Source organism: Gymnogyps californianus, chromosome 2 (assembly GCF_018139145.2).
Source record: "Gymnogyps californianus isolate 813 chromosome 2, ASM1813914v2, whole genome shotgun sequence".
Taxonomy (NCBI): Eukaryota; Metazoa; Chordata; class Aves; order Accipitriformes; family Cathartidae; genus Gymnogyps; species Gymnogyps californianus.
Window position 1 is genome coordinate 120,124,723 of NC_059472.1, and position 27,410 is coordinate 120,152,132.

The following is a 27,410-nucleotide window of genomic DNA, read 5'->3' on the forward strand; positions in this document are numbered from 1 at the left end:
ACATTGTTGTCCCCCTACCAAAATAAACAGCTGTATAGGAATCTAGACCAAGCTGGAGAGAGCCACCAGCAGTACCCAGTGGCTGCACTTTGTGACACCATTGTATGTGCTCCTCCAGTGGCAAGAAAAAACTGTGTGCGTGGGGAAGGCAGTGATAACAAGGGCAGAGATGCTGAGTGGTGAAAAAGATGGCTAGCAGTAACTGAGTCTGATGATTGCTTGCAATCATACATTTATATGGGACTAGAGATAATAAGGTCCAAGTGTGTCTGGGGGCAGTACATGTGCAAGAGTCGGGGGGGGGGGGGGGGGGGGGCGGTCTGTGACACTGCTGTAGCTCACCCATGCTTGTCAGCTCTGTAGGTGGATAACACCACAATACAGACACTGGAACAGATTTTCAAAGCCAGGAGAAGATTTGGATGCTCAGCACCATTTGGTGTCCTGATTTCTTGAGTGACCTGGTCCCACCACACCATTACTGCAGGGGACTGAGAATAAACTGTTGTGCAGTTTTAGGAAAAGGCTCAGGCTGTTGGAAATATCTCCAATGAAACTGAGACCAAGTACATTTGAACTTGAATAACCTCATGGACACATCATGGATGTGATGTGTATTAGAGTGTTCCCTGAACCAGCTCACACAGGTAGAAATGAAAGGCCACACATGGCTATAAATGTATTTGAACCTAGGCCAGGAACTACTTTATCTGCCAAGCCCATGGTACCTCTTCTCGCTGATGGAAACATGCGTATTATCCTGCCAATAAAGTATTCACCCTGAGAGGAAAAAACCTGTGGACCACTGCTCTTCCTGGTGACTTCACTGAAGCCTTTTGAGTAAGAGGCTCTGTTCATTTGTAAATGCGGTGACATTTTGAGCTTTTGTACAGTGAACGGAAGCTCCCTGGGAGGCTCATGGCTGAATGATTTCTTCCTAGAGAGCAGTAAATGAGGTTAAATCAATTTCCTCCTGCAATGGGAGGGGGACGGAAGGAGAGGGAATAACAGTTCTGCCTTTAGGTCTCAGAGAAAAGTAGTTTTATTTACAAAGTTTTTCATTATATTTCCCCTTTTAATTTCTTTCAGTCATTCACATTTCCAAAACTGGGAAATCTTTTGTCTTGGGCACAAAATCCTCTTGAAATCTGTACTAACAAATATGACACTGGCTTATCAAGAACCTAAATACCAAGAATATTTCTTTTGCATTGAGTCCCTGTTACTGTTATGGAAAAATCAGTAATCACTACTTAGAAGTTTGGTAACACACTGATATTTAATATCTCTTATAACTGTCAGATGTGAGATATTTCTGACAGCTGATGGAAACACTGTGGGAGTCAGGTAGTACCTTTGCTAGATTGGAAGAGTGAGGAAAAATGCCTCTCTCCTCCTCTTCCTGTCACCCTGCCTTTGATTCCGTGAAGCTAAACAAGTTTATATGTGTTTTGTTACCTTGCTGTCCTTTGCATTTGGATGTGATGGGGTGGGAGGAGAGGAGGAGCCATAACCTCACTTCAGACATGGGGGTGCGCACATGGGTGGTGATGGTGGACCAGGCAGCTTGCTATTTCTGTGTACTTCTCCTCCTTCAGCGTGGGATAAGAAAGATGTGAATAACACCAAGAGATGAATGATTGCATGGAAAACAATAGGTGAAAGGTTTTGAGCCCCCTGAGAAAGCTTAGCTTTGCTCCCCTCTTGTGTTTTGTTTACTTCTTAATTGTTGTGTAAGCTGATGTATGCTTCTCTGAACAATTTTGAAAATTGCTGGAAATCTTTCAAGGCAGGATGGGAGCACACTTGAATGACAAAGACCAGTATCTGGAGCTCTGTTGGCATCTCAAATACATTTCTGAGTAACATGCAAATGCATTGGGTGAATTGAGCCTAGGAAGGGCGGATAAACTGCACTGTGTAAGGGCACTGCAGTGAGGTTTATCCCTGTAAGAAAGAATGTAGATTTGGATAGAAATATTAAAGAAGGAAAAAAACTATATGAGCACGGTCTGGTTCAGAGGTACTGAAAACCTCCTCTGATTGAAGTGCTCAAGTGCTTTGTAAATATGACTAAAGTACCTATTTCTAAAAGCATATATATATAATATATGTACGTATATTTTTAAAGAAGTTGTGTAAAAAAACCTTTCAGTTATCATTTGGTAAATACAGACTAGAAAATATCAGTCACTTTTGGTAGCTCCCTAGCCCAATAACCATGTAAACCTGAGTTATACTGAGGCTGTCCTCATTTTTCTTAAAACAGCCTTGTATTCCATATTCCATTTTCTTAAAGCTTCCTGAGAGATTCAGGTTTTTTATTTCTATCAGGCTAAGTGGTGGAGGATTTTTTTCCCTTGCAATGATAAGCATTTTGTTGCTTGTGTAGTATTGCATTAAGCAGAATTTTCTCCTTGTTTACCAGGAACGGTCCAATGGAAGAAATTCTTATAGGAATAGTATTTGGAGTCAGGAGGAAGGTAAAGTAAGGACAGATTCCCTCAGAGTTGCTCTTTAGTTCTAATGACTCTTGCTTATTATTTCACAATGTACTCACGTATGTCTTAGGTTACTGGAGGCAAAATGCTCCATGCTGAATGGGATGGCTCTGTTGCAGAGGAATCAGAAGCTCGTAGTAGCTACACCACACACACTCCTGTAGCTTTTCCAGGAGTGTTTTATAACCCTAGAGCAATTCTGGCTTTTGTTTGAATTACTTCATCCAAAGCTAAACACCCCATTTAATTCTGGTGCTGTCTCTCGATGCCCATGATGCTCATGGTGTTCACATCTAGATTTAGGTCCATTTCTTTCCCTAACTGATGATATGCTTCAGAGTAAATCACTGTGGCTAAATGACTTCTGCAAATATTTTTTTATCATCTTCCTTGAAGATTAATGAGGGCAAGGAGCAATATTTTATGATTTGTTGACATGAACTTTATGATTGTATGCTTAATATGTGCACAATGGGCTTATTTTCCCCTTACCACTGTGAAACAAGACATTACTCTTAAAGCAAAAAGGGAATCTTAACACAAGATTGAATAGAAAGGTCCTTGGGTTTGCAAAGTCAACACAGAGACAGCCATTTAAAACGTAAAACAAACTGAATGGTCTTGTTTTTAGTGCAAGTGGGCTAGACATCCACTGAACACTAAGGAGGTTTATGGTTTACTACCACTTCTTTAGGACAGTCATCATCTGCTCTTCAGCATGTTACTGAACAGTGATGTGGTTTTGTTTTGGTATCTTACAATGCCACTCTTCCCCTCCTGTAATTCCTTCATATTATGTGGACACTTACTGAAGTACATGTGTATCCACGCAATAGGATGCTCCAACCATAAAGAAAAAATGGGAAGAAAATTTCAATGTTTAGATGCAATGTTGGTAAACAGTGTGTATAATTAGCAAGTGTTATATTGGATGGCTAATATCACTTCTGTTAGCAGTTGTTCAGGAAAACAGATTTCAGAGCAGATTCTACATGTGTGAAAATCTAGAGACACATCTAAATATGCTTCCATGTGCATATGGATTTACAGCAGCTCTTCTGCCTCTCATGACTTCTCTCTGCTGTTACTTCTTTGTGAGAAGTAAAGCCTGTGGTAGAAGTGTTTTCAACATAGGCCTGCAGCTTAGAAGGATGGGGTGGATAGTTTTCCTCCCTAATGTCAGTGCATGTCCTTCTGCCTCTGGGCTGCCTGGCGCCCTGTGGACCAGTCAGGATTTGGTGGGACATGCTCAGATTCTGCCTTCCTTTTTCCAAAGGGAGTTAGCTACGGTTGGCTACCACAGCCGTATGCCACTGACAGATCCTACAAAAAAATGACCAGTGTCTGACCAAAGGTTTACCTAGTTCAGCTGCTTGTCTCCTACAGTGGCCAGTGATGGTTGCATGGAGAAAGGTACTGGAAACAGGGCAAATATTGGCTAATGCTTTCTTTTGTATAGCTTCTCAGCATTTGTCAGTCAGAGACTTGTAGGCCCCTTAAGGTAGAGGCTGGATTTCTTGATGAGAACTGGCTTACAGCTACCCAGCTACTGGAGCACAGGTAAAGGAGCCTGGGTCTTTGTGGCCTCCATCACAGGCTGCCCAAGAATCTGGTTCTCTGTTTCACATGAAACTCTTCCATGAGTTTCGTGTCGTTGAGTTTTGGGGAAGCAGGTGGGGATAGTAGTGTGTGCACGCAGTTTGGAAGTGATATGAATTAAAAATGTGTTAAGTTGTAAATAGAGGTGTTGACGATATGGTTGGCAATAACAGATGTACTTGACAGAAGGTGTGGGTAGCTGTTTAGTACTCAGGAGGAGAGCGTTCAGCCCCCCTGCTCTTCAGGAGTTTTATGAAACACTGTCAAAACCAGTCCGTGTTTGAAAAGCACCTTCATCCTTTCAGCCAGCAGGTCTGTATGTGCAGGAGACTGTATACTGGATTGGGTATATGTTCGCTGAGCTACCTCTGTTGTAATGTACATCTGCTGTGAACAAGAGAGTGCTGTACGATCCTGATGGTTTGTTTTGCTCTTTGTCACAGGATGCACCTAAAGCCTGGTTCAACAAGTCTTTTCTTGTAACTGATCAGTGCAGTGTCAGAGATATCATCTTGCTGCTTGTTGGCCACTTCTCCTAGTGCTGCTGAGAGCCTCCCAACCATATGTGCACTCCTGCACATGCTGCTTAGATTTTCCATATGCCACCTGACAAGCTTGCCATGGCACTTTATACCACCTTGAAATAACTCCCACTTCTTTTAACGAAATGTGTCATGTGGGAATATTTTGCCCTTCAGAATATTTCACAAAGACTTTAGACCTTCTCATGAGATGAGCAGTGCCTTTCCAGAAAGATTTAGATTTTCGGATTACTACAGTAGACAGTAAATAGTCTGCCACCATCACAAGCCAACAATACATTCTAGTCTTTTTGCCCCCTTAGATCTTCTGGCAGCTTTTTTCCATGCTATATTTTTGGTATTGCTTTCTCCATAGGTAACTACAGAAGCAAAAAAATCTCTCAGAAGAGACTACATGGTATCTAACATGGGGACTGTATTAGTTTCTCATTTTTATTGTTGTGACTCTAGGGAGTACATCTCTGTAGGTAACATCAAAGTGTCCCTTCCCTCTGAATCTCAAGCCTCTGGATGATTCACCATAGCAATCACCTATGTGACATTTTATCCATAGACATTGGAATTTAAGCACAGTTTCAACTTAAATTTTGAAATCTGGAGTGGACAGACTCTGTGCAATTTTCCCTAATGCATCCAGGGCTTTGTCTAAGCGTCACCAGCACAAGTTTGGGTTTCAGTTTTTAACCCAGGAACATCTCAGCAATTGAGTAGCATGAGAAAAACACCCACTCCAGAAACTTGCTGATTATTTCTAGAGATGTTGGCTTTTTGTCCTTTCTTTTTCATTCTGCAATTGGTTTTATAGCTGAGGAAAACTGTGCAAAGTACACTTTCATTTGGAGCTTTTTACATAAGTTACCTTCTAAAAAATAACTTGACCCCGGCCTTCCAAATTCTTTTTCTGAGACTAGCTGTTTACATAGCTATGTCACGTTATGAGAAGATATATTAAGAGTTCGGGTGTACAGTGCGGTGGGTTTATATTGCAGGGGGAAAAAATCCAAGATAATGCTCTGAGGAATTTGTAATTAGGTGGGGGGGGGGGTTGCCTTTGCCTTACAGTAATTCCATGCCGCATTACAATTAAGAAGTTGCATTTAAAAATACAAGTGTTCCCTGCAGAAGATAAAGGAATGAAATCACTGCCCCTTTTCATTAAGGTGGGTGTCATGATTCAGACAGATGCTGAAAAATATTCTGCTTGATGCCAGTTCCATGTAGGGTGTTACAGTATTTCTAGAATACAGGTGAGAGATTTTAAAAGTTTTTTTAAAGGTTGAGATTAAAAATCCTGTTGCCTCTATATGGAGTAGGAGCAGATGTCAAGAACCGTAACTTTCTGTTGCTGAGGAAATCTGTGGAGGTTTATCTGTGTTTTTTTCTTGTATAATTGAGTATGTTTATGGCGGTCCTTCAAAGAAATGCCACAAAAAGCAGGCCTGCTACCTCTTGGGGATGCCCAGGTCTTTTTGAGTTTCTCTGCCTCATAGACCATACTAGTTGGAGTGCTGAAGCCAGGGTGCACACACCCTGCCTCTCTGCAGTAGTTTTCGCCCCAAATGATGTGTGTCTGAAAATAAGCTTTCCTGTTAGACTGATCAATGCTTGAACATTTAGGAAAATATTTGTGCCGTTGTGTGTAGCATTACTAACTGAAGGCCCAATTATAACTGTAACAAGCAAAAATAAGCTTGATTTGAACTATTGAGATAATTGTTAGGTCTTTGTCATTTCAGAGAGGTTTTTAAAATTCCACCTAGTAATGACTAATTAAAACAGGACCCATGTGCAATTTAAACAGCAATATTGTAACTGTTAGCAGAGATGATTTTTAAGAGTTACATTGCTACCTAATTAAAGTATTATGAAGTGCTCCAATTCACAAAACACTTAGGTGCTTCATTACCTTTTTGCAGTCTGGTCATCCATTAAAACTGGGGAGACTTCTGCACCTACATGAAAGGAGACGCATAAATGCTTTACCGAATCAGGGTTAAACTAGCAGCACTACCTACTATTCCGTGAAAACTTAGTTTCTGATGAGCTTTGCAAAGTCTGGAAGATTTCATATATACACTGATAAACAGTTCTCCTAGAATAAATAGAGCAGCACATGAATAAAAAAGGACATTTTTGGAAAAAAGATATGACAGCAAATCTGTTCTTGTAGTATTTGTAGAAACACTGAAAAGTTTAGCAATGATTGAAAACCATCTTTCTGCATTGTGGATTTACATGGGTTCTGAATATTGATATATCAAGCATGGATTTACTGGCAGGGAAGCAGTATTAAACAGCTTTAGGCCACGCTGTCAGTGGTGTGTGTGATCTACATTTCCACATCAGCTGACATGGGTGCAGCTGCACAGATGTCCTTCTTAAAAGTTCCCACCCCTGTTATATCAGAGCCTGTGGTGAAATAGTCTGCTGCTAAATTAGATTATAGGAACATCCCCACCATATCTTAGAAGAGCTAGTTCTTGCTTTGAAGAGTCTATGATTAGGAAGGCAAAATACAGGCTAAACTGGGACAATGGGGAGAAACGAAGAAGCAGATTGCTTGCGTTCATCATTCATGTGCCTTGTTTTATGGTTTTCGATTCAAAGTGGCTTGTTTTTCTTTGTGTTTTTTTTCATAAACAGGACATATACCTGTATTCATTCTGCAAAGTTGTGGGTCCTCTGTATCTGATTCATCAAATCAGTTTGCTTCATGAGGATCACAGCTCATTATCCCTAATGGGATCATGGCTGAAATGTTCTCTTCTGAGCTTTCCTCTGTGTTTTGGTACACCTGTCCCTTAAAAATTTTGTGGCAGCAGCCTGTACAGCCATGTTTTCACATATTAGATTAGCACTTAGGTTTCTCTGCAGTATCTTGACATGGTTGATGGAAAAAATCCAACTTTTTCTAATGCTGAGCTGGATTAGCAGAAGATTGCGCCTCCCTGCACCAAAACTGATTCTGAAGTCGAGATAAGTGATTTACATTCCAAAAGGTTCATTAACCATCAAACTGCTATGGATTAGATCACTAATGGCATCTTGATGATTACGTGCAACTTCCAGCAGATTTGTTGGTAGCTAGCATTAAATCAATTTGAATTATAATGAGGAGGCCCTGATACATAAACATTTATTAGCAGGACTCTGTGGCTATAATGACTGCCAGCACTGTATTTTAATTTTCACTAATGGTTTCATGCTCGTCCTAGATATTGCTCACAGGACCAAGTGGGATGCTATGCTTTGGCAGTTTATGCCAGAGATTCAAACCCAGGACACCAAAATCTAAAAGCATGAAATCCTGGACTCCTTCCCTACATGTGACCCAACGAATCATGTCATTACAGCAGGGATTACAAAGGTTGACAGGGCCAACTTCACACATTTCAGGGCATTGCATCAACTCTCCCAGTTTGTGAGATCATTAAAAAAGAAAGAGATTAAGAAAAATCAATGTTACCTCCATTTTAGTTGTTTGCTGTCATCCAGTTTTCAAATTACTAGATAATTCTCCTTATATTTCAGAACTTTTCCCAAAAACATGAAGAAAAGAACTTTAGTTAAGAAAACTGGTATTTTGTCATTTGGGATCTTTACGAGAGGTGCCAAAACTCATGATAGTTGCAACAAAATCAAGACAATTGGCAACACTGGAAAGGATGGAAAAGATTATTGCAACTAAGTTTTCAATGCATTTACCAATTCCCTGGCCCACCTTCCTCTCATCACTCTCAGCAGCATCCCAGCACAACTTTGCGTAACTCCCAGGATAAATTCCATGCAATCCTCTTTGCTTTTCTTTCCTCTGTGCTCCCCCACACCTCGGAGGAGCTGAATTCTCTTGTGGGAAACCTCCAAGCTGGGTTGTGTCTGTCCCGCTACTCACTGGTTTATATGTGATCTTCAAAAGTGCTGAGCGCTTACAGTCCTTGCTGGAATCAGTTGGAGCGCTGGGAGCACAGCAACCTTAAAAATCAGACTGCACATATCTTGATGGATAGACCCTTAAACAAAGATGCCTGAAATGAAAGGCCACTGTTGAATACATTTAGTCCTAAGAGATTTGCTTTGCGCAAATGCAGGAAGTGATGTTAGAGACAAAATAAAGTCTGCTAACTGGTAGAAATATGAAGCCATCCTTTACTATTGATAAAATAAAAGCAAAGGTAGAAAATTGAAGTAGGCAAAGAAAAGAGAGGTAAAGACTGTAGGACTCAATCTTAATGAATAATTAATTGATTGTACTATTTTCTTCCTGTTTTTCAACGTGTCTAGATAAAGAAAGGCATTCTCCTTGAGCTGCTTTCTTCTGATTAAATAGAAGGATTGTCCTATCAAAAAAGAACAGCAGGTATTTATTAGAAGGGGTAGCTCTTAATTTAAAAAAAGTTAGCCTTCTGGAGATGCAGATTGTTTGAAGACCAGTTACGTCTCTATTGTATCTCAATATTGACATGTATTGTCATGGTTGGTATCTACTTCACCTGGTTCTCTCCATTTGAAGCTGAAGAGAGCAGCGTGTCTGTGATAATTATTCTTTCATACCACTGTCTTTTTATTCTGCAGGAATGGCAATAAAATAGCAGGATGAGCAATGTTCCACTCCTGATTGTGTCATGGGAGCTTCATCCTACTGCTGTCAGTTTTCCCTAGCCTTTATTATCCTCTAGGCATGCTAGCTATTCACCTGTCTTCTCCTCATTTCACCGTATGTCACTCTGCTAGACCACTAATGCCACTGCTTCAACCTGGCAGCAAGTAGGTCCTGCGTTTGTTTCTCAGTATGCAGGGAGAGTTGGCTCAATGTCCTGGGCTGAAGCGCCATGTTGGGATGAGTCATTTAGTGCAGTATGTTTAAGTGTGTTTCAGGGCTGGCAACTGGAGCTCCAAGCACACAACAGACTGATAGGAAACGGATTACAAGCTGGACTTCTTACACATGTAAAGCAAACCACCAGTGTCCCATCAGTGATCAAATGGCCTAAGGGCTCTATCAGTGATATCTACGTGGAGGCAATACTCTCACAGTAATAGGAGCAATGCAAGTTGTGCCCTGACATGCTGCTCCTGGTTTCCACTGCGTGGCTCAACCAAGATCCCTCTTGTACTCCGTCGTTACAGGGAGAGTTTTCTTTTGAATTTGTCAGTCATTGGAAGGTGCTAAAGGATTTGCTGCACCATACCAGAGAATACCTAACACCAGGATTGGTTGGGTAGGTGGCAGCCTGATGGAGGTTTTCACAAAAGTACACCTCAATGAGTATACATGCAGTGTACCTGAACCCATCTCTTCCTTGTTTAAATTTAGCCCTAATGAGCTCAGCCTGTGGTCAGCACAAGGCTTTGAGCTGAAACTGCTCCTGAGAGCATCCTCGCTCAACCGTCATGTGTTTTAGAGTTGGACTGTCAGTACAAGAAAAGAATAAGTGCATTGCTGTAAGTCTCTTAAATTGGAACAGAATACAAGAATGTGTTTTCTCTTCTGCCTAAACCTGCACAACAGGAACAATTTTCTAGAGTATTCCAGGTCTAAAGATAAACTTCCATCAAGCATTATTTACATTTCTCATTTTTGGATCAGTTTGTTAATAGAAAATGCCATGATGCACAGAGAAGGTATTGAAAAGAAGTCTTGTCAAAGAGAATTGTAGAGGAGATATGTGGAGAGCGGGTATTAAAATTATTTTTTTTGGATGGAAGCATTTGGTAAACTTTCTGAATATATCAGTTGAAAAACAGCATGCCTGAAATATATTAGCATATTACTATGCTGAAAGGCCAGTTTACAAAACATCTTCTATTTTATGCAAAAAAACACATTTCACACTGCAGATACATAATAACAGTGCTACTGGTTTCCATTGTTTTCCATTTCCATTGTTTAGCAAGACAGGAAAATGCATATTTGAGTTTTGTTGACTTCAAAATTACTGGTATGAGGCAAAGACCTCAGATACACTGAGAGAGAACTGAAATCCACTCAAAGCTTTCTTTGGTTTCTAACAGGTTTACAGTCGCTGAAAGGTGAAGCCAGGAGAGCCTTACTGCCAAATGTGGTACTTCTGTGTGAGTCCAGCATGGCAGCTTCTTGGGACAAGAAAATATTTGACCATATTTAGTTGCATTCATTTTTCTTCTATTTTTTTCAAGTGGATAAAACGCAGGACATTTTAGCCAAAATGTCTCTCAGTGATGTGTTTCATCCCAGAGGCAGCTCATAGCTTTTCAGCAGTGTTAGCAAAATTAAGTTTTCGGACCCATACATAAAGAAAAAGTGGCTTATGAATTACTTAGTAACTAATTAAGCAAGTTCCATTGCAGTGGTCCCCCAGGGCAGGTGGTATCGGAGACAGGGGCGGGGAAGTTGAGGGCTGTGAACAGCCTTGGGCATGACTGTCTCCTGAGCGATCAGCTTGTAACCCCAGCTGGGCTGTGCATGCAAACTGGGTGAAAACTGGGATCTTGCTACATGGTCTCAGCATGCTGAACTGCTTGGGTATGCTGAACATTTTGCCTCTACTCTCTTAAGTCAGAGCAGCCTGGGCAGTGTTTTCATTTTAAAGCTGTGTTTTCTCATGCCTATGTGTCTGCGTGTGCCTAAAGCCAGCCTTAATATGAGCCTCAGAAGGGCAGCTCTCAACTAAGCCTGGGCAAGTCTCCATCAAAATCTGCCTTGCTACAAGCTGCTTCTTCATAGCTTCAGTCATAGCTAAATTTTAAAGGCTTCCAAGACGATCAAATCTTATAAGACACTGCTCATTGATTATGGCCATTAGTGTCTGCAGTTTCATGGGGCTTACCATGAGTTCCATGGGCCTTACTGTGAGTTCCATGGGGTTTACCTGAAGGTTGCTCAGATTTAGCTATTCTGTGATATTTTTGGCCTAGGTTTCTTGTATAGCTGTGTTGACCACTCTCCTAATAGGCAGTATCTTCCACAGGATGTTGTGCTCTGTCTGTTGGCTGTTTCATCTTACGTTAAAACCCCTGAGTGCCAGGGCTGAAATATCTCGTGGTGGAATATACAGATTCTGCATCATTAAATGGTTCATCTTTAAAGTAGTCAGCGATCCTTTATGTACCTTTCATACTCTAGTGTAAAAATCCCAAACTCCCTTCCCCTTATGGTGTGCTGTAAGGAGATGAAGAAAGAAATTGGCAGGTGTAATTTCACTGTGATTGAATATACCTTGTCTTAGGCTCTTCTCTTCATGCTATTAGACTTATGTTTTCTTAAGCTTATGGCCTAAATAAGACAGAAGAGCCTTGAAGTCAATTTTGTTAGAGCCATGGAATTATTACCACCTTTTCAGATTGAGTTAGTAAGTAAAGGTTTAATTAGCTCGTTGCTGGTCTGAGGCCTGATTTGCCCCTGTATTGCACATCTGAAGTCTGTGCTATAAAGCAGGAAGTAATAATAGCTCTGACTGACAGGACCTGAAGGACAATGAGATTAGTTGGGAAATAAAGAGAGAACATGCAGAGATGGGAAATTGGTTAATTATAACAACATAGAAGTAAAATGAAGTTTGGAAAAAAAAATTAAAATTGAGGGACCACTCTAAAAACATTGCTGAATAATGTTAGAATCTTCTCTCTCAAACCAAGAATAATGAAAATACCCTCTGAAATGGAATGATGTATTTAATTAATTGATACGATTAGGGTGCTTTTGCAAATGCACGTGTAAGTGCTGAATTGTGGTTTTTTTCTTCACAGCGAATGAATTATTGAAGACATTCAAAGTCATTTTGCTAAGACATGACATAACCCTGTGTACTGTCTTGCATCTGCTAAGGCATCTGCTAAAGTAGCAAATCGACTGCTGAAGAGTATATATCACAGATGAGGAAAACCTTCTTTCTGAGCTCAAAGCTCTCCTGTGCACAAGGGAACTTCCTAATTTTTCTGTCCCTATGGCCTCAAATAACAAGGTGCTAAAACTTTTGAGAAACCAACTCCATTGAAAATTCTAGCTCTAAATTAATACAATCAGCAGTATAATATTGAGTCATTGTGGAGCATGTATAATTTACACCAATGAGCCTGTATTTACAACATGTAGAATATGATAGTAGGAAACAGGAGTAGATATGTGGACTACTTGCACTTAATGGAAGTACCCACAAGACTAACACTTGTCTTTTATGATCAAATCTTGTGTTCACTAGTTGAAAAAGTCAACACGTAGCATCCCTGCTGTTGCCAAGAGGCATACCGGGGGTGGATCTGGTGTGCTGTGCACATTTGAACCTGCTGCACAGCTATGCATATACCAACCAATTTTATAAATCACAGTGAATGTAAGAGGGACTGATGTGTATGTGTGCTATATATATCTGATGTATGTGGACATGTTTACAAGCAACTGAAAGTCGTAACACTTTCCAGGAGAGCCTGCAGCCATTACAGGAAGCAGCTTTGGGCTCCTTATTGCCCAAAGTGGTTGTGTGGGCAAGTCAGATTTAGTAAAAAAAGGTCCCTCTATGTAGCATATCCCTGGCTGCAGTCATTCTCAGGGAAGGGAAAATTGTGGTCACGTCAGATTAAGCTTATATATCTTTGGGTAGCATGCATGTATATCAGGCTTGATTACAAGGCTTTTGTTTTCCAGAAATCATTTTGGAATAGATATTCCCAGATAAATGCAGGAACCATAACTCACTGAGATCCTTCAAGAGTAATGCAAACCAAACAGCTCCCAAGTCAGGAGTCTGATAGGATGCTGTCTACAAAACTGTAATACAGCTCAGCCAAACTTGCTCTCTACTTCTAATCAGTTAGTTGTGTACTATTCAATGCCAGAAGGTGTGCTTGTGGGTGTAATTGGGCTGAAAAACAAATAATGTCATATTCTTTTTTCCTGGTTTTCATAGTAGTTCACAGAAAGGCTTCCACTGCTGTTCCTGGGTAGTGGATCAAGCTGTTGGGCTGCTATGGTTTCAGCAAATGGCAACCCCATTGAGAGGCTTAATAAGATGCATGTGTAAAAGAAAAGAAAGAATGAGAGTTGCTTATAATGGACATGAGTCACAAGAAATCTGTTATTTTTCTAGGCAATCATTCGAACACATGGTCCAAATTCCCCAGTTGTGTGGGAAGACTTGAGCTGGTTTAAATGGGCCTTGTAAATTGTTACTTTTGGTATAGGAATTCAGGAAAGCCTGGTAAAGCAGTGAGTATCTTACGCAATAGTGCATTGCCTTCCTTCTGCTAATGCCTCAATATAATTGATTTAGCAGTTGAATTACAACATTAAAAGTAAATTAATAAATCTTTAATTATGAGCGCTTTGTTAGCAAATGAATTTCTTAAACTAACAACTTGACTAGGCCTGTATCAATTGACATAATTCATTAACCCATATGAGAATCCATATTAGTTATGCTTAACTTACCTGAGTGTATGAGGCAGGAGATCTTTCTCAGTATAAATAAATTATCAAATCACTATTTATAGTCAGTTAATTAAAGAGCAAATTACTGAAGTAGTGTAGATTTCCTACTTAGTATAATGCAGTCCCACTGATATTCAGTGAGCAAAGGTTTATCCCATCACTTAATTTTTCTCTATTCTCAATTACCTGTAAGTTTCTGAGAAATGGTATGATGCCAAATTTCTCTCCTGATCAATCCTGTGCCGCCACGCACTCTTCTAAAGGCCTCTTTGCAGGCTTAATTGCGGTTCAACAGCAGCAAACATCTGCACTTTTGTTTGAATGGGCTGGCACTACAACACTGTCGTGGTTTAACCCCAGCTGACAACTAAGCACCACGCAGCCACTCGCTCACTCCCCCCACCCAGTAGGATGGGGGAGAGAATCGAAGAAAAAAAAAAAAAATCGTGGGTTGAGATAAAGAGAGTTTAATAGGACAGAAAGGAAGAAAATAATAATAATAATAATAATAATAATAATAAAAAATGACAATAATAATACTAAAAGAATTAGAATATACAAAACAAGTGATGCACAATGCCACTCGCTGACCGATGCCCAGTTAGTTCCTGAGCAGCGGTCCGCCCCTTCTGGCCAACTCCCCCCAGTTCACATACTGGGCATGACATCATATGGTATGGAATATTCCTTTGGCCAGTTTGGGTTAGCTGTCCTGGCTGTGTCCCCTCCCAGCTTCTTGCGCCCTTTCAGCCTTCTTGCTGGCTGGGCATGAGAAGCTGCAAAATCCTTGACTTAGTATAAACATGACTTAGCAACAACTCAAAACATCAGTGTGTTATCAACGTTATTCTCATACATTTGGCAGTTGGGGCTCACTTTCTCACTTTTACACGAGCACAGCATGACCCAGAGGCACTGCTGTGCTGGGGTCCTGGTGACCCTTCCTGGCCTTATGCACCATGTGGTGGGACCGGCACTGGTGTTGGGGGTCGGCCAGCATTCCCATGCCACCGGCGCTATGGCACTGCATTCATGTGTCAAGCAAACTGACGACTGTATGTGTCATTTTAAGGCATTTCTTACGGTCAGGAAAGGTGAAGCCATGTGGTGGGACATGGTTGCAATCTGTTTCTCTGGGACAGTGAGTATTTTACAATTTATAGAAAACAGAACACAGAGGGAGCCCTGTGAAATAGCCAGTAGCCTGGTGGCTAAGATGGTCTCCAGTGGTGTGAGGGACCAAAGTTAGCATTTCTGGTCTGAATCAGACAGAGCAGAGACCTTGGTCTGAACCTCTGATGTCCAGGAGGAGCAGCGGGGTGATTTTCAAACCTTTCCAGGCAAAAGTTTCATCAAACCTCTGTGGCTGACAAAGCCTCCAAACTTCTTGTTTAACCTAAGTTCATGTTCCAGTGACACTCTTTCCCTGGAAAATGCCTGACCATCTCTGTACTTGTAGGGACACAACAGGTATGACTCATCCCCTGTGATACAACCACACGTGCTAGGTGTAGTTTTTTACTGGGTGTGTATATATTAGATGCTTTGCCGTTTACCACTAGGCCAAATTAGCCTTTTAGTCCTTTGTAACAAAAATGTAAAAAATATTTTAAGTGTGATTTCATATTTTAAGCATTTTAATATTATGCATTAATATATTAATATAAATTAATTAACATTAATGCTAACATGTGCATATTTAATATTTTTATATTGTGTTTTTAATATTTTACGTGCTTTTTATTTTTTTATTTGGGAGGGGTTTTTTAAAATATTGTTGGTAGGAAATAGTGGGTCAGAATCTACCCAGATTGTGTCAATGTCATCCAACTAAAACTGTCACAGAATCATGGCAGAACAGGTCTCCCAGCACTGACAAATGCAGATGGAGTCCCAGCAGCAATGTTATCAGGAAAGCAGTTAGATATCCAAGGGGATTACATGCAATTCTCCCAACAAAGTACCATTTAATCTGTTTGCTTTCATTGCAGTCTATACAGTGACTAAAAATTATCACTCCAGCCGAAACGGTTTGGGTTTCATGACATTAGGCTGAGAAGACTTGGTGTCCTCTAACTCTCAGAACTATTTGAATGAAATGAAAGTATTTCTTTCCAGAGGAGATTAAACTAAAAGTGGTTATCTAGTGCATTCAGGGACAGTGTGACTACACATTAATGCATTAGTTGAGCACTTGCTTTTTTTCTCTCATATCTGAGCTTTCCTAAATGACAGTGAGTGGGAGGGATACCTTTGTATTTTCCAGTATCTTTACGCAACCTAGAAAGCCTGGAGGCTTACCAAGGAGGTCAATGACGACAACTGCACATGGTCCTAAAGCTAAAGGGGAGCGTTGTAGCTTCCCCAGAGAGGTCTTTTGTTCCAGAAAAGTGGAGAGTCCCTTGGCACAAGGGTTCCCAACCAGTTTAGGTCCTGCTTTCTTCATACTGGGGATTGAGCATCACTTTTTCCCATCCCAGCTGAAACGATCTCCCTGTTCAGCTCCTGAATAATGTTACCACGATTTGCCTGCCACTAGTAGTTAGCACTGTATTGCACCCACAGTTTTTTGCAGGTTTTCTAACTGTGAGAGCTTGGGGTTGTTCAGATGAGACTCTGAAATCTGTACTGGCTGGGAGTCTGCCCAGGATCAGTATAGGTCCTTGAGTGCAAATACTGAGTGCCTGTCTATGCAGTGGCTATTGTAACTATATCGTATTTTGTTTCTGAGTGGATGAGATAAACTATATGCAAATAGCTATCAACAATTATATTTCTCTCTTCTTTTCAAAGCTATGAGCATATAAAGCAAACTCCATCCAGGAACTTCTCGAAGAATTTATGCATAGTATATGTTATAAATTATCTGTTTCCTGCTTCAGAGCAATGAAAAGTAACTGAGAAAGTAAAAGTAATTAAGCAGAGGACAGTCAGTGGCCCTGAACAGAGCGGTGGGCTTTCTTAATGAAGAACTTTTCAACTAAGAAATAATAATGCTTGTGTTACTGTAATTCCAATTGTTTAGACTGGAGCCCCTTGAGGCCTGGGCTGTTTCTATGTACTAGTTTTTCCAGTGCGTGAAAGCAGGTCTTCATGGTTGTGACTTGGAGGTTTACAAGCTATCTAATATTTATATTACATAAATAAAAGCAACTACTTGCAGATAATTTCCAGACCGTTCACATTAAATGCTTCTCTTCCAGCCAACCTGCAGCCAAAAGGTTTTTGCAGACATTGACAAGATTGTGCTTAGCTTTAAGCTCTACAGCCTAAAAAGAGTTAAAGACCTATTGGTTTCTTTTCACTGTTTTCAAACATCAACTAAACCGAAAACAAGGGCCATAAATTATGGTGACCTTTGCAATGACTTTTTATTTGTGGGATAGAGATGTGATGGTGTGAAAGCACTGTTAATAATAAAAAAAAAATTATTAATAAACTTCCTCAGGAGCCGCCAAGCAAAGTGTAAATTGCTTTCTGCTTGGTATCAAATTTTCATGTACAGTACTGTATCATGGAAATTTTCAGTCTTGTTAAAATTCAGATGACGTAAAAATAATACTACCCCTTCACCTCTGTAAATTTTGTCATCTCAGCTGACAAATGTGATTCTTCTAGATTTAATCAGCATTTTATAATGACTTCTACTGAAAATACAGCCTGTTGGTTTTCCCTTGTTGGCCTGTAAAATGTATAGGGAACAGTGGGTTTATTTGTTGGTCTAAGAACTTTCTAAAAATGTAACAGCCACAAAAAGCATGCTTTGGGCTGAATAGCAGCACCTGCTCTCTATTTAATGGAATTTGCATGTTTATGGCTTTTCAACTAGTTTTTTAAAAAAACTTAAGGAAATGCAGCACCAGTATAAATTTTCAGACCATACTTCTATAGACCAAAGATTTTCCTTAGTTCATGAGACAGCTATATCATTATTGACTATAGCATTGCCATGCTATTTCATGAGCCTGATTAAAATTTCCACCAAAGAATTGTCCTTTTGGTGAGAAAACAGTGAATTCTCCATGGCCCTTTGACTCTTGGCTGCTCTTCACCTCAAAGATGTCAAGTAACAACCACTGAAAATGTGTTGCTTTTGTGCTAGTTACATGTTTGCTAGAAATACAGTGAAGAGCGGATAGGTACCAGTTATCTGTGTGGGACACTTGAGTTCTCCACACAGCTGATTTGTCCTGAATGCTGAAGTGTGGCCTTGAGGTGCAGAGCTTCAGGTCCTGCAGATAATTCTCCGTTTCCCTGGTTCCCAAGGGCATGCTGAGAAAGCTATGTTTATTATCACTTGAAAACCTTAGATATCAGGTGGTGGTAAGCTTCTACCTAATTCTTGTTCATTCTTGTATATGCAATAGCTTATACTTCATCTAATTTTGATAGAAGAAGAAAAAAAATCCCCCTCAGGTTGGCTCTTTTTTCTCAACTTCATTTTTCAAATTTCATTTTTCAACTAATGGTGGAAGATGGAGAGGAGATCCTCAGCCCATACTTTAACCGTTGAATTACTTCTTTGTCAGTGAAATTTTAGCTAGGATGAAGAATTGTTTCCCCACTGAAATTACCGTGTTTATCACAGTTCTGCAAAGCTCACTGCTTTTCAGTAGCTCACAGACAAAAGATGCAAACAGCATCAGAAGCCTGAATTTTAGTATTTGTTCATCTGTCTTTTGAGCTTCCTTTAATTTGATGCTATCTGACTGCAAAGACGGTTTTGCAGTTCTTCAGCAGCAATGGTGGGTCAACAGGAAAGCAGGCAAACATTTCTGCTGACTGTCTATCCACGGTGAGCAGTACAGAGAGCAAACAACTTTGAAACCCAGCTTCCAGCTTCCTCCGGGTTTGATGAGAGGATTCAGAAGGCCCAAAGCAAGAAGTCCTTTTCTTTTCTGTATTTTAATTCCTGCTGTTGAGATGGCACTTTATGCTGTGGAGGCCTACTTTGGTGTTTGTATGTCATTCATAGTTCCCCAAGGGGAAGCTCACAGGGTGGCTGCATCCAGATGGGCCTGCCAAGTAATCCTGGCTGCTCAGCAGGGTGCCATCTTCTGTGGCGTGACAAGGGCCTAAAGAGATGAAGAGGGAAAGCGGCGTGAGTCCATCCCAGGAGGTGAAGATGCAAGTCCTTTTCTCTGTATAAATTGTCCTTGAAGGGAAAGTACAGGTAAAGCTGTACCATGAAGCAGATGTTCGGATTGTGGTGTCAGCTGAAGCATTGCTCTTTTTAAGGTCAATTTTAACTGTTGACACAGCTCAAAGGTGCATATAGCTGTCAATTGTTTCTTTTGAAAATTCATTCTGCTTTAATAAATTGGAGAAATTCCTTGTTCTAGTGAAGTCCAGAAATAACAGATGGCTCATATGTCAGGCATCAGCGAATCCTAAAGCTGCGGGCATGACCCCTGTCCATGTCCTGTTGAGAAATCTACCGGCCTTCAGGATTAGATTGCCCAAGAGTTCTATGTTTTCTGTAACAAGACCAAAAGTGTAAGTTCCACTTGCTTATAACATGCTGTTGTTGGACTTAAAAGCTCTCTTCCTCAAAAGTAACGGAGATTTAATGTGGTTGCGGGTGGTCTTCATTGTGTTTTGGAGACCATTCAAGCTGAGAAGTTCTAACTTTCCAAATGTTCAGTTGATGAGGCTGGGCAAAGCCGAACTGTGTTTTCTTTAAGCATTTGAGCCTTCATCATCCATGCAAGTGGAAGTGCTGTTACTGATTTTGGGTGACAATGGGATTAAGGACATATGGCATGAGGTCAACATCTTGTCGGACTGCTATGGACATGTGTTTCAGGTTAGCATGGAACATGACACCAGATTTTGCTTGAAATTAAACAGGTCCTGCAGATATTGGGATAATTTGTTGTGGTCAAAAACAAGTGAGCCTTTTTTTTTTTAAGTGTGTGCAGCACTGTAGATCATGACCTCCTTGATGATTATTAGCGTGAAACTGCACCTAGCAATAGTATTCTCACCAGTTTTCGTTAAGGTTTCACGCTCATCCAGCATTTCTAAAGAGAGCATTAAGGCTTTACAATTGAATATGAGAGCAGGAATACTCAAGAAAGAACAGCCTCTAATAAGTGGCAGAAGTCAAATGGAGATTATACCTTGTGTTTATATAAAACATCTCTTAACCTAGAGCGTTCCATGAGCGTTAGTGAATTTATTGAACTGTTCTGTTCACCACTGCTTCTTAGTCATGAGTCGCTCCAGCTGGTTATCAGTGCTTAGCCCTGTGGCACAGTAATCAAAATGAGGGAATGGAGCTGGGCTTCCCATGCTGAGGACCCCGCCAAACTTTCTAGCCAAAGAGTAGGGTAACTGTGAAATACGCTGACAAAGCAGACTGGAGACAAGGTAGACTAATAGGGCTAATGCTATTGCATGCTGCTGACTGCTGAGAGGCATGAAGAATTTTATATTGCTTGTGGAGCTGTTGGCATTTCTTCTTTCGATATAGATTTTTCTCACGTAATCCCATGCTCTGACATGCTGGCTTGATGTATCATCTCAATAATGTGGGAAGACTGGGGAAATTCAGTGAAATGGCTATATTTCAGTACTGTGTCTATCAAGGGAAGGATGTCAGTCAATCATAGGCTGGAAAAAGCAAACAGTGTCTTATCGCTATGTGAGACCGAAATTCTTAATGTCCCTGTGTGCAGACCTGTGCCTCCATTTTCAGGCACTTCACTCCCTTGAACAGTCATGTATTTAACCTGTGTTGAGCACAAGTGTAAATCTTGCTGCATTTCACAGTGGAGAACCGTTTCCCCACATTCCAGCAGCAAAGTAGAGATGAGGAGAAACAATAACAGAGAAACTTCAGTTACTGCCTGAGGAGATCTGCCGTACCAATGAAGCAATTAAAATGACGCCATTAAATTAACAGTTTATACACTTACAAGGAATGAGTTTAGGAGATTGCTGTGGCTATGAAGAAAGGTTTAAAACTGATCATTTAAATGTTTTGATTAATGGATCTTCTGATCTGCTATTTCATGAGATGACCACTCTTCTGCAAGTGGATTGAATCACTTTCCACTTAGAAGAGATCTCAGTGACATCCCATTGAACTGACTGGTCATCTGAATATTGAATATGGAATATTTCATGTTGTGGCAGTAATGGTGATTTCAAATCACATTGATTGCAAGTGGAGATCAAAAGAGTTTTGAGATAGGCTAAGCACCTGAATGAAGTTAGCTGGTATCCTTTCTCACTTATGTTATTCTTATTATGCTTTGCATCACTGTTATAAGAACCATCATTTTTAGCTAGTCTAAACAAAGAGATGAAGAATTGAATTTGTAAGTAAGGCTGCTTTCCTTTCTGTGATGGTCTCGTCTTGGCATAGTCAGAGCACATTGACACAGCTGTGTGAGAAGACAGCAATGGTAGCACCGGTTTGCATCTGTTCTATGACTGGTAGCATCTGTTTGATGATTAGCTAAAGGATTTCAGCTGTTAGAGCTGTCAATCTGACACCTTTGATGATCACTAAAATAAATCTGTGCTACCAGGAACTGCTCATTTTTTTTTCCCCTGCTTTTGATTTGCTTGACTCTGTGTCCTTGCCGATAACTACTAGCAAGGCTAATGCATTATAAACTCTGAAAAGTGAAGCAAGTGGCTGTCATTTTTTGCACAACAGATGTTCCTGATCAGGAATCAGACAAAGGATCTCATGACTCTTCCTCTGAGCAATTTAATTTGTCTGTTCCATGGCACACCAGCCGCCTCCTGCCTAGTGACTGATGTGCCCAAGTCCTACTTCATTTTAGGATCAATTCCTTTAATCTTACAGAATTATTAGTTTTTTTCCTGTGCCAGAGCAAAGAGAGTGGAAAAAAGGAAATTGCTTCATTGCTTACGGTGTCACCAATAATGCATCAGAATGAAAAGTAGCAAAGGCCTACTCCAAAAATAGGAAACCCAAGTACTACATTTTAAGAGAACTAGAAAGTACTCTATGAGCACTTTTTTTAGGAAATAGCAATTTAGATTTGATGGTGTTTCTTTAGCAGTTGTAAGGCTCAGAAGTAGGGATAAGCAGCATATAATCCATCAGATTCTTGTAATGCAACTTAGCGAGGTGGAAAAATTGATATATTTTTAAGAAAAGTTGTTTGCTGTGGATCCAGTTCTCCACTCCTTAATCATGCAAGTTGTCCAAAATGAGTAATTACTGTGGTTTTTGCTTGCTTTTCCGTTTAGTTTGATAAAACTGTATCGCTCTGCTGCTGTTTTGTAGTGATGGATGGGTACTGCTGGAGATGTAAATTCTATAGTTATTCTATAGTTAATTTCCCAGTATTAGTCTAGCACAAGGCAGTCATTTTGCCAGTGCGCAGCTCCTGACTCTGACACCTGACTGCTCTAGTATACCCAACGGGGCTCAGTCATTGCTCACCCTGCAAAGGAGGCTGCAGACTGCGCCCTGTGTTCCTACCAATATCTGCCAAAGACTTGCTAGAAGGGAGAGGCAAGGGAAGTTGGCCTTATCTTGTGCATGTGGCCAGCCCTGCACAGAAATGGCAGCTGCTGCTGCCCATACAAATGGTAGTGTCCGTGGCCACAGTCACAGCTGTCAGTCCTGATAAATGAGCAAACTGTATTTGAGGAGCTCATTGTAGTCTGTCACTGGTAGAAAGAGAAACCACTCATATGACCTCTTTCCCATTTGGCAGGTTGACAGGACAGAAGTCATTCGAACCTGTATAAATCCCGTCTTCTCCAAGCTGTTCACGGTGGACTTCTATTTTGAAGAGGTGCAGCGGTTGCGGTTTGAAGTCCATGACATTAGCAGCAATCACAATGGGCTGAAGGAAGCAGATTTTCTTGGTGGCATGGAGTGCACTCTTGGACAAGTAGGTATCGCCGCCATTTTTTCCCCCTCATTGCTCATCTTTTGTATGTATATGAAATATATCACTTTGTTAAATGACTGATGGGTGAGATTTGTCATTCATGACAAAATTCTTAATTGGTGCTTTGAACAGGATAATTAAGTACTGCTGCTGGTTTGATTTACTGCTGTAGTATAGCTTCAAGTCAGCCAGTGCTATAGGAAACAGCATCAGTGGTTGGCCTTGTACAGTAAGAGCCCAGGCTCATTACACCAGTGTTGAGAAATAGACTGATTTGGGAGAAAGTTATTGTTCCTAACGTTATATGGGATTTAAAACAAGTTCCAAGTCCAAGGAACCCTTACAAATACACTTTATTCGCATAGGGTAGTGCCTGGTGATGTGGCAAATAGAGAGATAGGGTTGGATTCATTTCCCTGACTCTCAGTCATCCAAAAGTTAGGTGTCTAGACTAAGTTACTCTTCTGATTTCCAGCTTTAGTTCAGTGGAGAGAAACAGACAGTTCAGCAGTTGATTCATTCCACCTGAGACACCCATCATAGATTAGGATAAATTGTCTTCAGGAGATACCTGTCTTTCCCCATCAGTTATCAAGAGAGTCTAGACAGCTGGCTTAGAGTAGATACCTAACTTTTTAGATGACTAAATTTAAGGGTGATGAGTCCTATCCACAGGATCGATATCTAGAGGTCGTCAGAGCCAGGTCTGCAGTGAATTCCTATATTGCTGACTGGTAGCACACTACAGTATCCCAGGTATCACAGTTTATTTCGTACTGGCAGACTTTTTGTTATGCAGGGTCTCATGACACAGATCTCACCTCTGTCCATAATGGCAATTCCAAGGATGGTCTCAGTTGCACTGAGCTCAGTGTAAGTTTGCTCTCCATTCTGGGGTAGCTTGTGTGACGAGACCAGGCAGTGCTTTCATTTAGATTATCCTTTGCAGTGCTTCCACATAAGTTTGTAACCTGAACGTGGTAGCTTGGCATGGAACATGCTGCAAAGCTTTTGTTTCCTGTTTTCTCACCTTATGTTGTTGCTCCCTCAGCCCCACCACACATGAATCCCTTTGTTTTTCTTCCCAAAGCCATTGGGCCAAACATGCTGAAAGAGGAAAAGTCCTCTCAGTGAGAGAGTTAATATGAAATAGATGTATTTACTAAATTGAAAGCTCAATATGAAGATATTGGTATTTAGGATATTTACAGCGCACTATAAAGTCTGTTCTTTTTGGCAGACTTCTTGTGTCCTTAATCAATTAAAATAAGCTATCCTATAACACCAAGGAGAATGAGAAACAAAGAAAAAAGTTATTATAATGTTCTTCTTGCTTAATTGGCTTGGAAATGAAGGGAAAAAAATGTCATTGCTGCTGCCTGTAGCATAAACATCTTTATAATGATTTGATCTCTATAAATAGCACACAGCTGGGTTGGTTGCAGTGTAATTTTAATGGTAACCAAGAAAAAATAACAACAGTGTGAAATCTGTTCACGGTAATGTAGCCTTGAGGACTCTGATCTCATATTTAGACTTTTTTGGTGGAGTTTTTTTCCCCCCCTCCTTCTGGTTTTTTGCCTTTACATAATTCCTCAACTGATTTAAAACCCCAGAATGTTAGCACTGGAATTGTCATCCAAGCAAAGCCAGTATGAGGATTCCAGCGTTGAAAATCCTGCAGCACAGGCTGTACATATGGAGCTTACACTCATGCTTAGCTGTTTGGTGTAACTGCTGCATTTTTTTAATGATGATAATAGAGCCGTGGCTTTTCTTGAGATAATTTTGACATGAATTTGCTGTTCTACATCACTTAAATGCCTGAATAAAACATGATTTCGTGTGAGAGTGTGTGCCTGCCTATCAATTCACTTTCCCATTGCAAGTAGGTTTTATCTGAGACATCCAGGAAGGCTGTAGTATTTTAGGCATAGTCTGAAAGACTGATTCCCTCCCCACCCCCCCCATAAATGTGCCAACTTATATTGCTCTCTTCTAGGTAATAGTTGATCTATAAGAGATTCACTGCTACCTGTACCTGTTTGTAGATCATCATTTAGATGTGTAGAAAAACCTGCATTTTTGCCCAAATCATGTAATACTCCTACCTAAAACAAAATTAGTAGGAATAATAAATGCTGGGAAAGGCAATAGCATGGTTATACAGGAAGCTGACAGAGAGAAGTGAGTTTTCTCTTTCTTCTGATCTGTCCAAATCCTACATGTAGCCTACCCGATAGATACAAGCTTATTGGAAATTTGAGGTCTTGGTGAATGATGGAGAAACGCATTCCTTCTGAAGGTACCATTATTGGTAGTCTCCTCCCAAATACTGTAATAAACCTGTGTCCCAAGAGAGTGATAAGGGCAGTGACTTGTAGGCTGTTAGATCCTGAACATACACTGTCTAGTGACATCCCACTGGATTTTCAGCAAGATTTATTTCTACTGCTCTTGCCAGGACAAGCCAGTCCTGTGCCTCTACTGGTAAATACTGTGGTTAGCAGCATCCTGGCATGCAGTCAGTTATACCTGGATGTGAAGAGTAGATGCATCAATGGGCATTTCATATGTCACAGTATTTAAACAGTAGAACAAATGGTTGTGGATAGGTACCTGCTGAGTGTAATTAAGAAAACGTCAATGCGCTAACTAGAGACATTTCCTTAAGGTAGTTTGTTTTGTCCATCATGCTCAAAAGTTGCCCTTTCAAATAAAACAATAGCAGATTATCTCTTGAACGGTTTGAGCGGGAGGAGGTTTAGTGCAAGGTTTTTGGGGGGAATTTTTTGGTGTGTTTTTAAGTACTAAAAGTCTGTTCCTTCCACTCAGAAAGGCTCTTTTTACATTCCAGTTTCCCAGCTTCTTCAGAGAGTCCTGGTAACGTGGCGGTTTGCAGAACGTTAACAAATATGTTCTGTACAATTGGAATGATAGTCTGATCAAAAAAGCCCTGAAATATTAGAGAACGTACTAAAGTTGAAAGTGCAAACAAATTTTCCTCAATTAGTAGCATCATCTTAAAATATGGTCTGCAATTACATGCAGTTTATGAAATGGAATTTCTTAGGGAACTTTACATCAAGAGAATGTACCATACTCCAACCAATTAAACTGTCCATGCTGTATAACTTAAATAAACTGGCATTGTTAAATGGTAGGTTACGGTGCATAATTAAAAACTATGCATTTTTAAAATATGTTATTATTTTTCATTTTACAGTTCATTTCTAAGTAACTGCATAAAACTAATATCTAATAATACCATTTTTTAACAATTAAGTTTTACAGTCATATGGTAGCTACTTAAGCAAGGAAACTATACCATGTTGTGCTTGTAACCTCGCAAAGATTATTCCAAAACTGAAGCATATTTGTGAAATTATGGGACATTTTTTTTTAACAGTGTTGTCCTCTAAAATGCAACAGAGCATGAAACATCCTTTGTCCAGAAAGTTGTTTTGATTTTACCTTTGGCTTTGGCTTGGTTTAGGAATATAGCTATAGAAAGAGCAGATGAATTCTAGCAAAGTTAACATTTCTAGTTTTTACCCTAATTTTAGGTATCTGTGCACGGAATTCCTACCTGGAAGACATTTCTTATCAGAATTTGAGCATCCAACCACCTTGTTCTGACAAAATCTGTTAATTCTTGAGTTCAAGGCTGAGTCTGGATAATTTCATCCCACATGAAATAACTTTGAGGAAGATACGATTGAGAAACCTGTGTGAGGCTAGGAGTGGAGACTAAATTGTGACAGAATAGTGGGTGTGTTTCAACTGAGCCTAATGAAAAGCTGAAATTGGAGGGAAAGTTTAGTGCAATTTACTTGAAATACCATGCAAGGAGGTAGCATAGACATCTTCCTGTTCAAATTATAAAGTAATTTAAGTCAGAAGGGACCTCTGGAGTCTCTAGTTCAATCTGCTGCTCAAAACAAATTAGAGCAGGTTGCTCAGGGGCTTATCCAGTCCCATTTTGAATGTCTCCAAGGATGGAGATCTCACAGCCTCTCTGGGCTTTGTCCCAGTGCTTTGCCACCCTCACAATAGAGATGGCTTCCTGTCCCTAGGGTTTGCCTACCTCTGGCAAGACCAGAGGAAAGCAGAGGCGTAATGAACCCTCACTCCTATGTCGTGTGGAAACATTTACAAATACTTGTAGTAGCCTTCAAGTGGCAAAAGAAAGTCTGAATTGGCAAATCAAAAGTAAACAAAGCAGGGTTGACTTAGCCATAGCTGGTCTTGCTTTGGAAGGGAGGGAGTAATAGCAGCCTTCTTGAGCTGCTGCTGTAGATGACAGCTCTCATCCTTTGGAGTGGGAATGTTGGGGTAGAGCAGTGGTTTGGCACTATGCTTTCCACTACAACAGAAATGGCTTGGGATGCTCCATCAGGCTCTGCGTCTGCCCACTAGTCTTCTAGCTCTTTGATTCACTCTAAATCATTGCTATTCTTTGCACAGGCACTGGCAAGCA

At 40.4% G+C, this 27,410-nt stretch overlaps 1 protein-coding gene across 2 annotated transcripts in view; it reads left to right on the top strand.

Moving 5' to 3' along the window:
- CPNE4 (copine 4) overlaps nt 1–27,410 on the top strand; it is a 250,984-nt gene that overhangs the window by 105,483 nt on the left and 118,091 nt on the right. For both annotated transcript variants that reach the window (XM_050915715.1, XM_050915716.1), the window contains exon 3: nt 22,751–22,930. In XM_050915715.1, the coding sequence (XP_050771672.1) occupies nt 22,751–22,930 (180 nt within the window). The remainder of the gene's footprint in view (nt 1–22,750; nt 22,931–27,410) is intronic.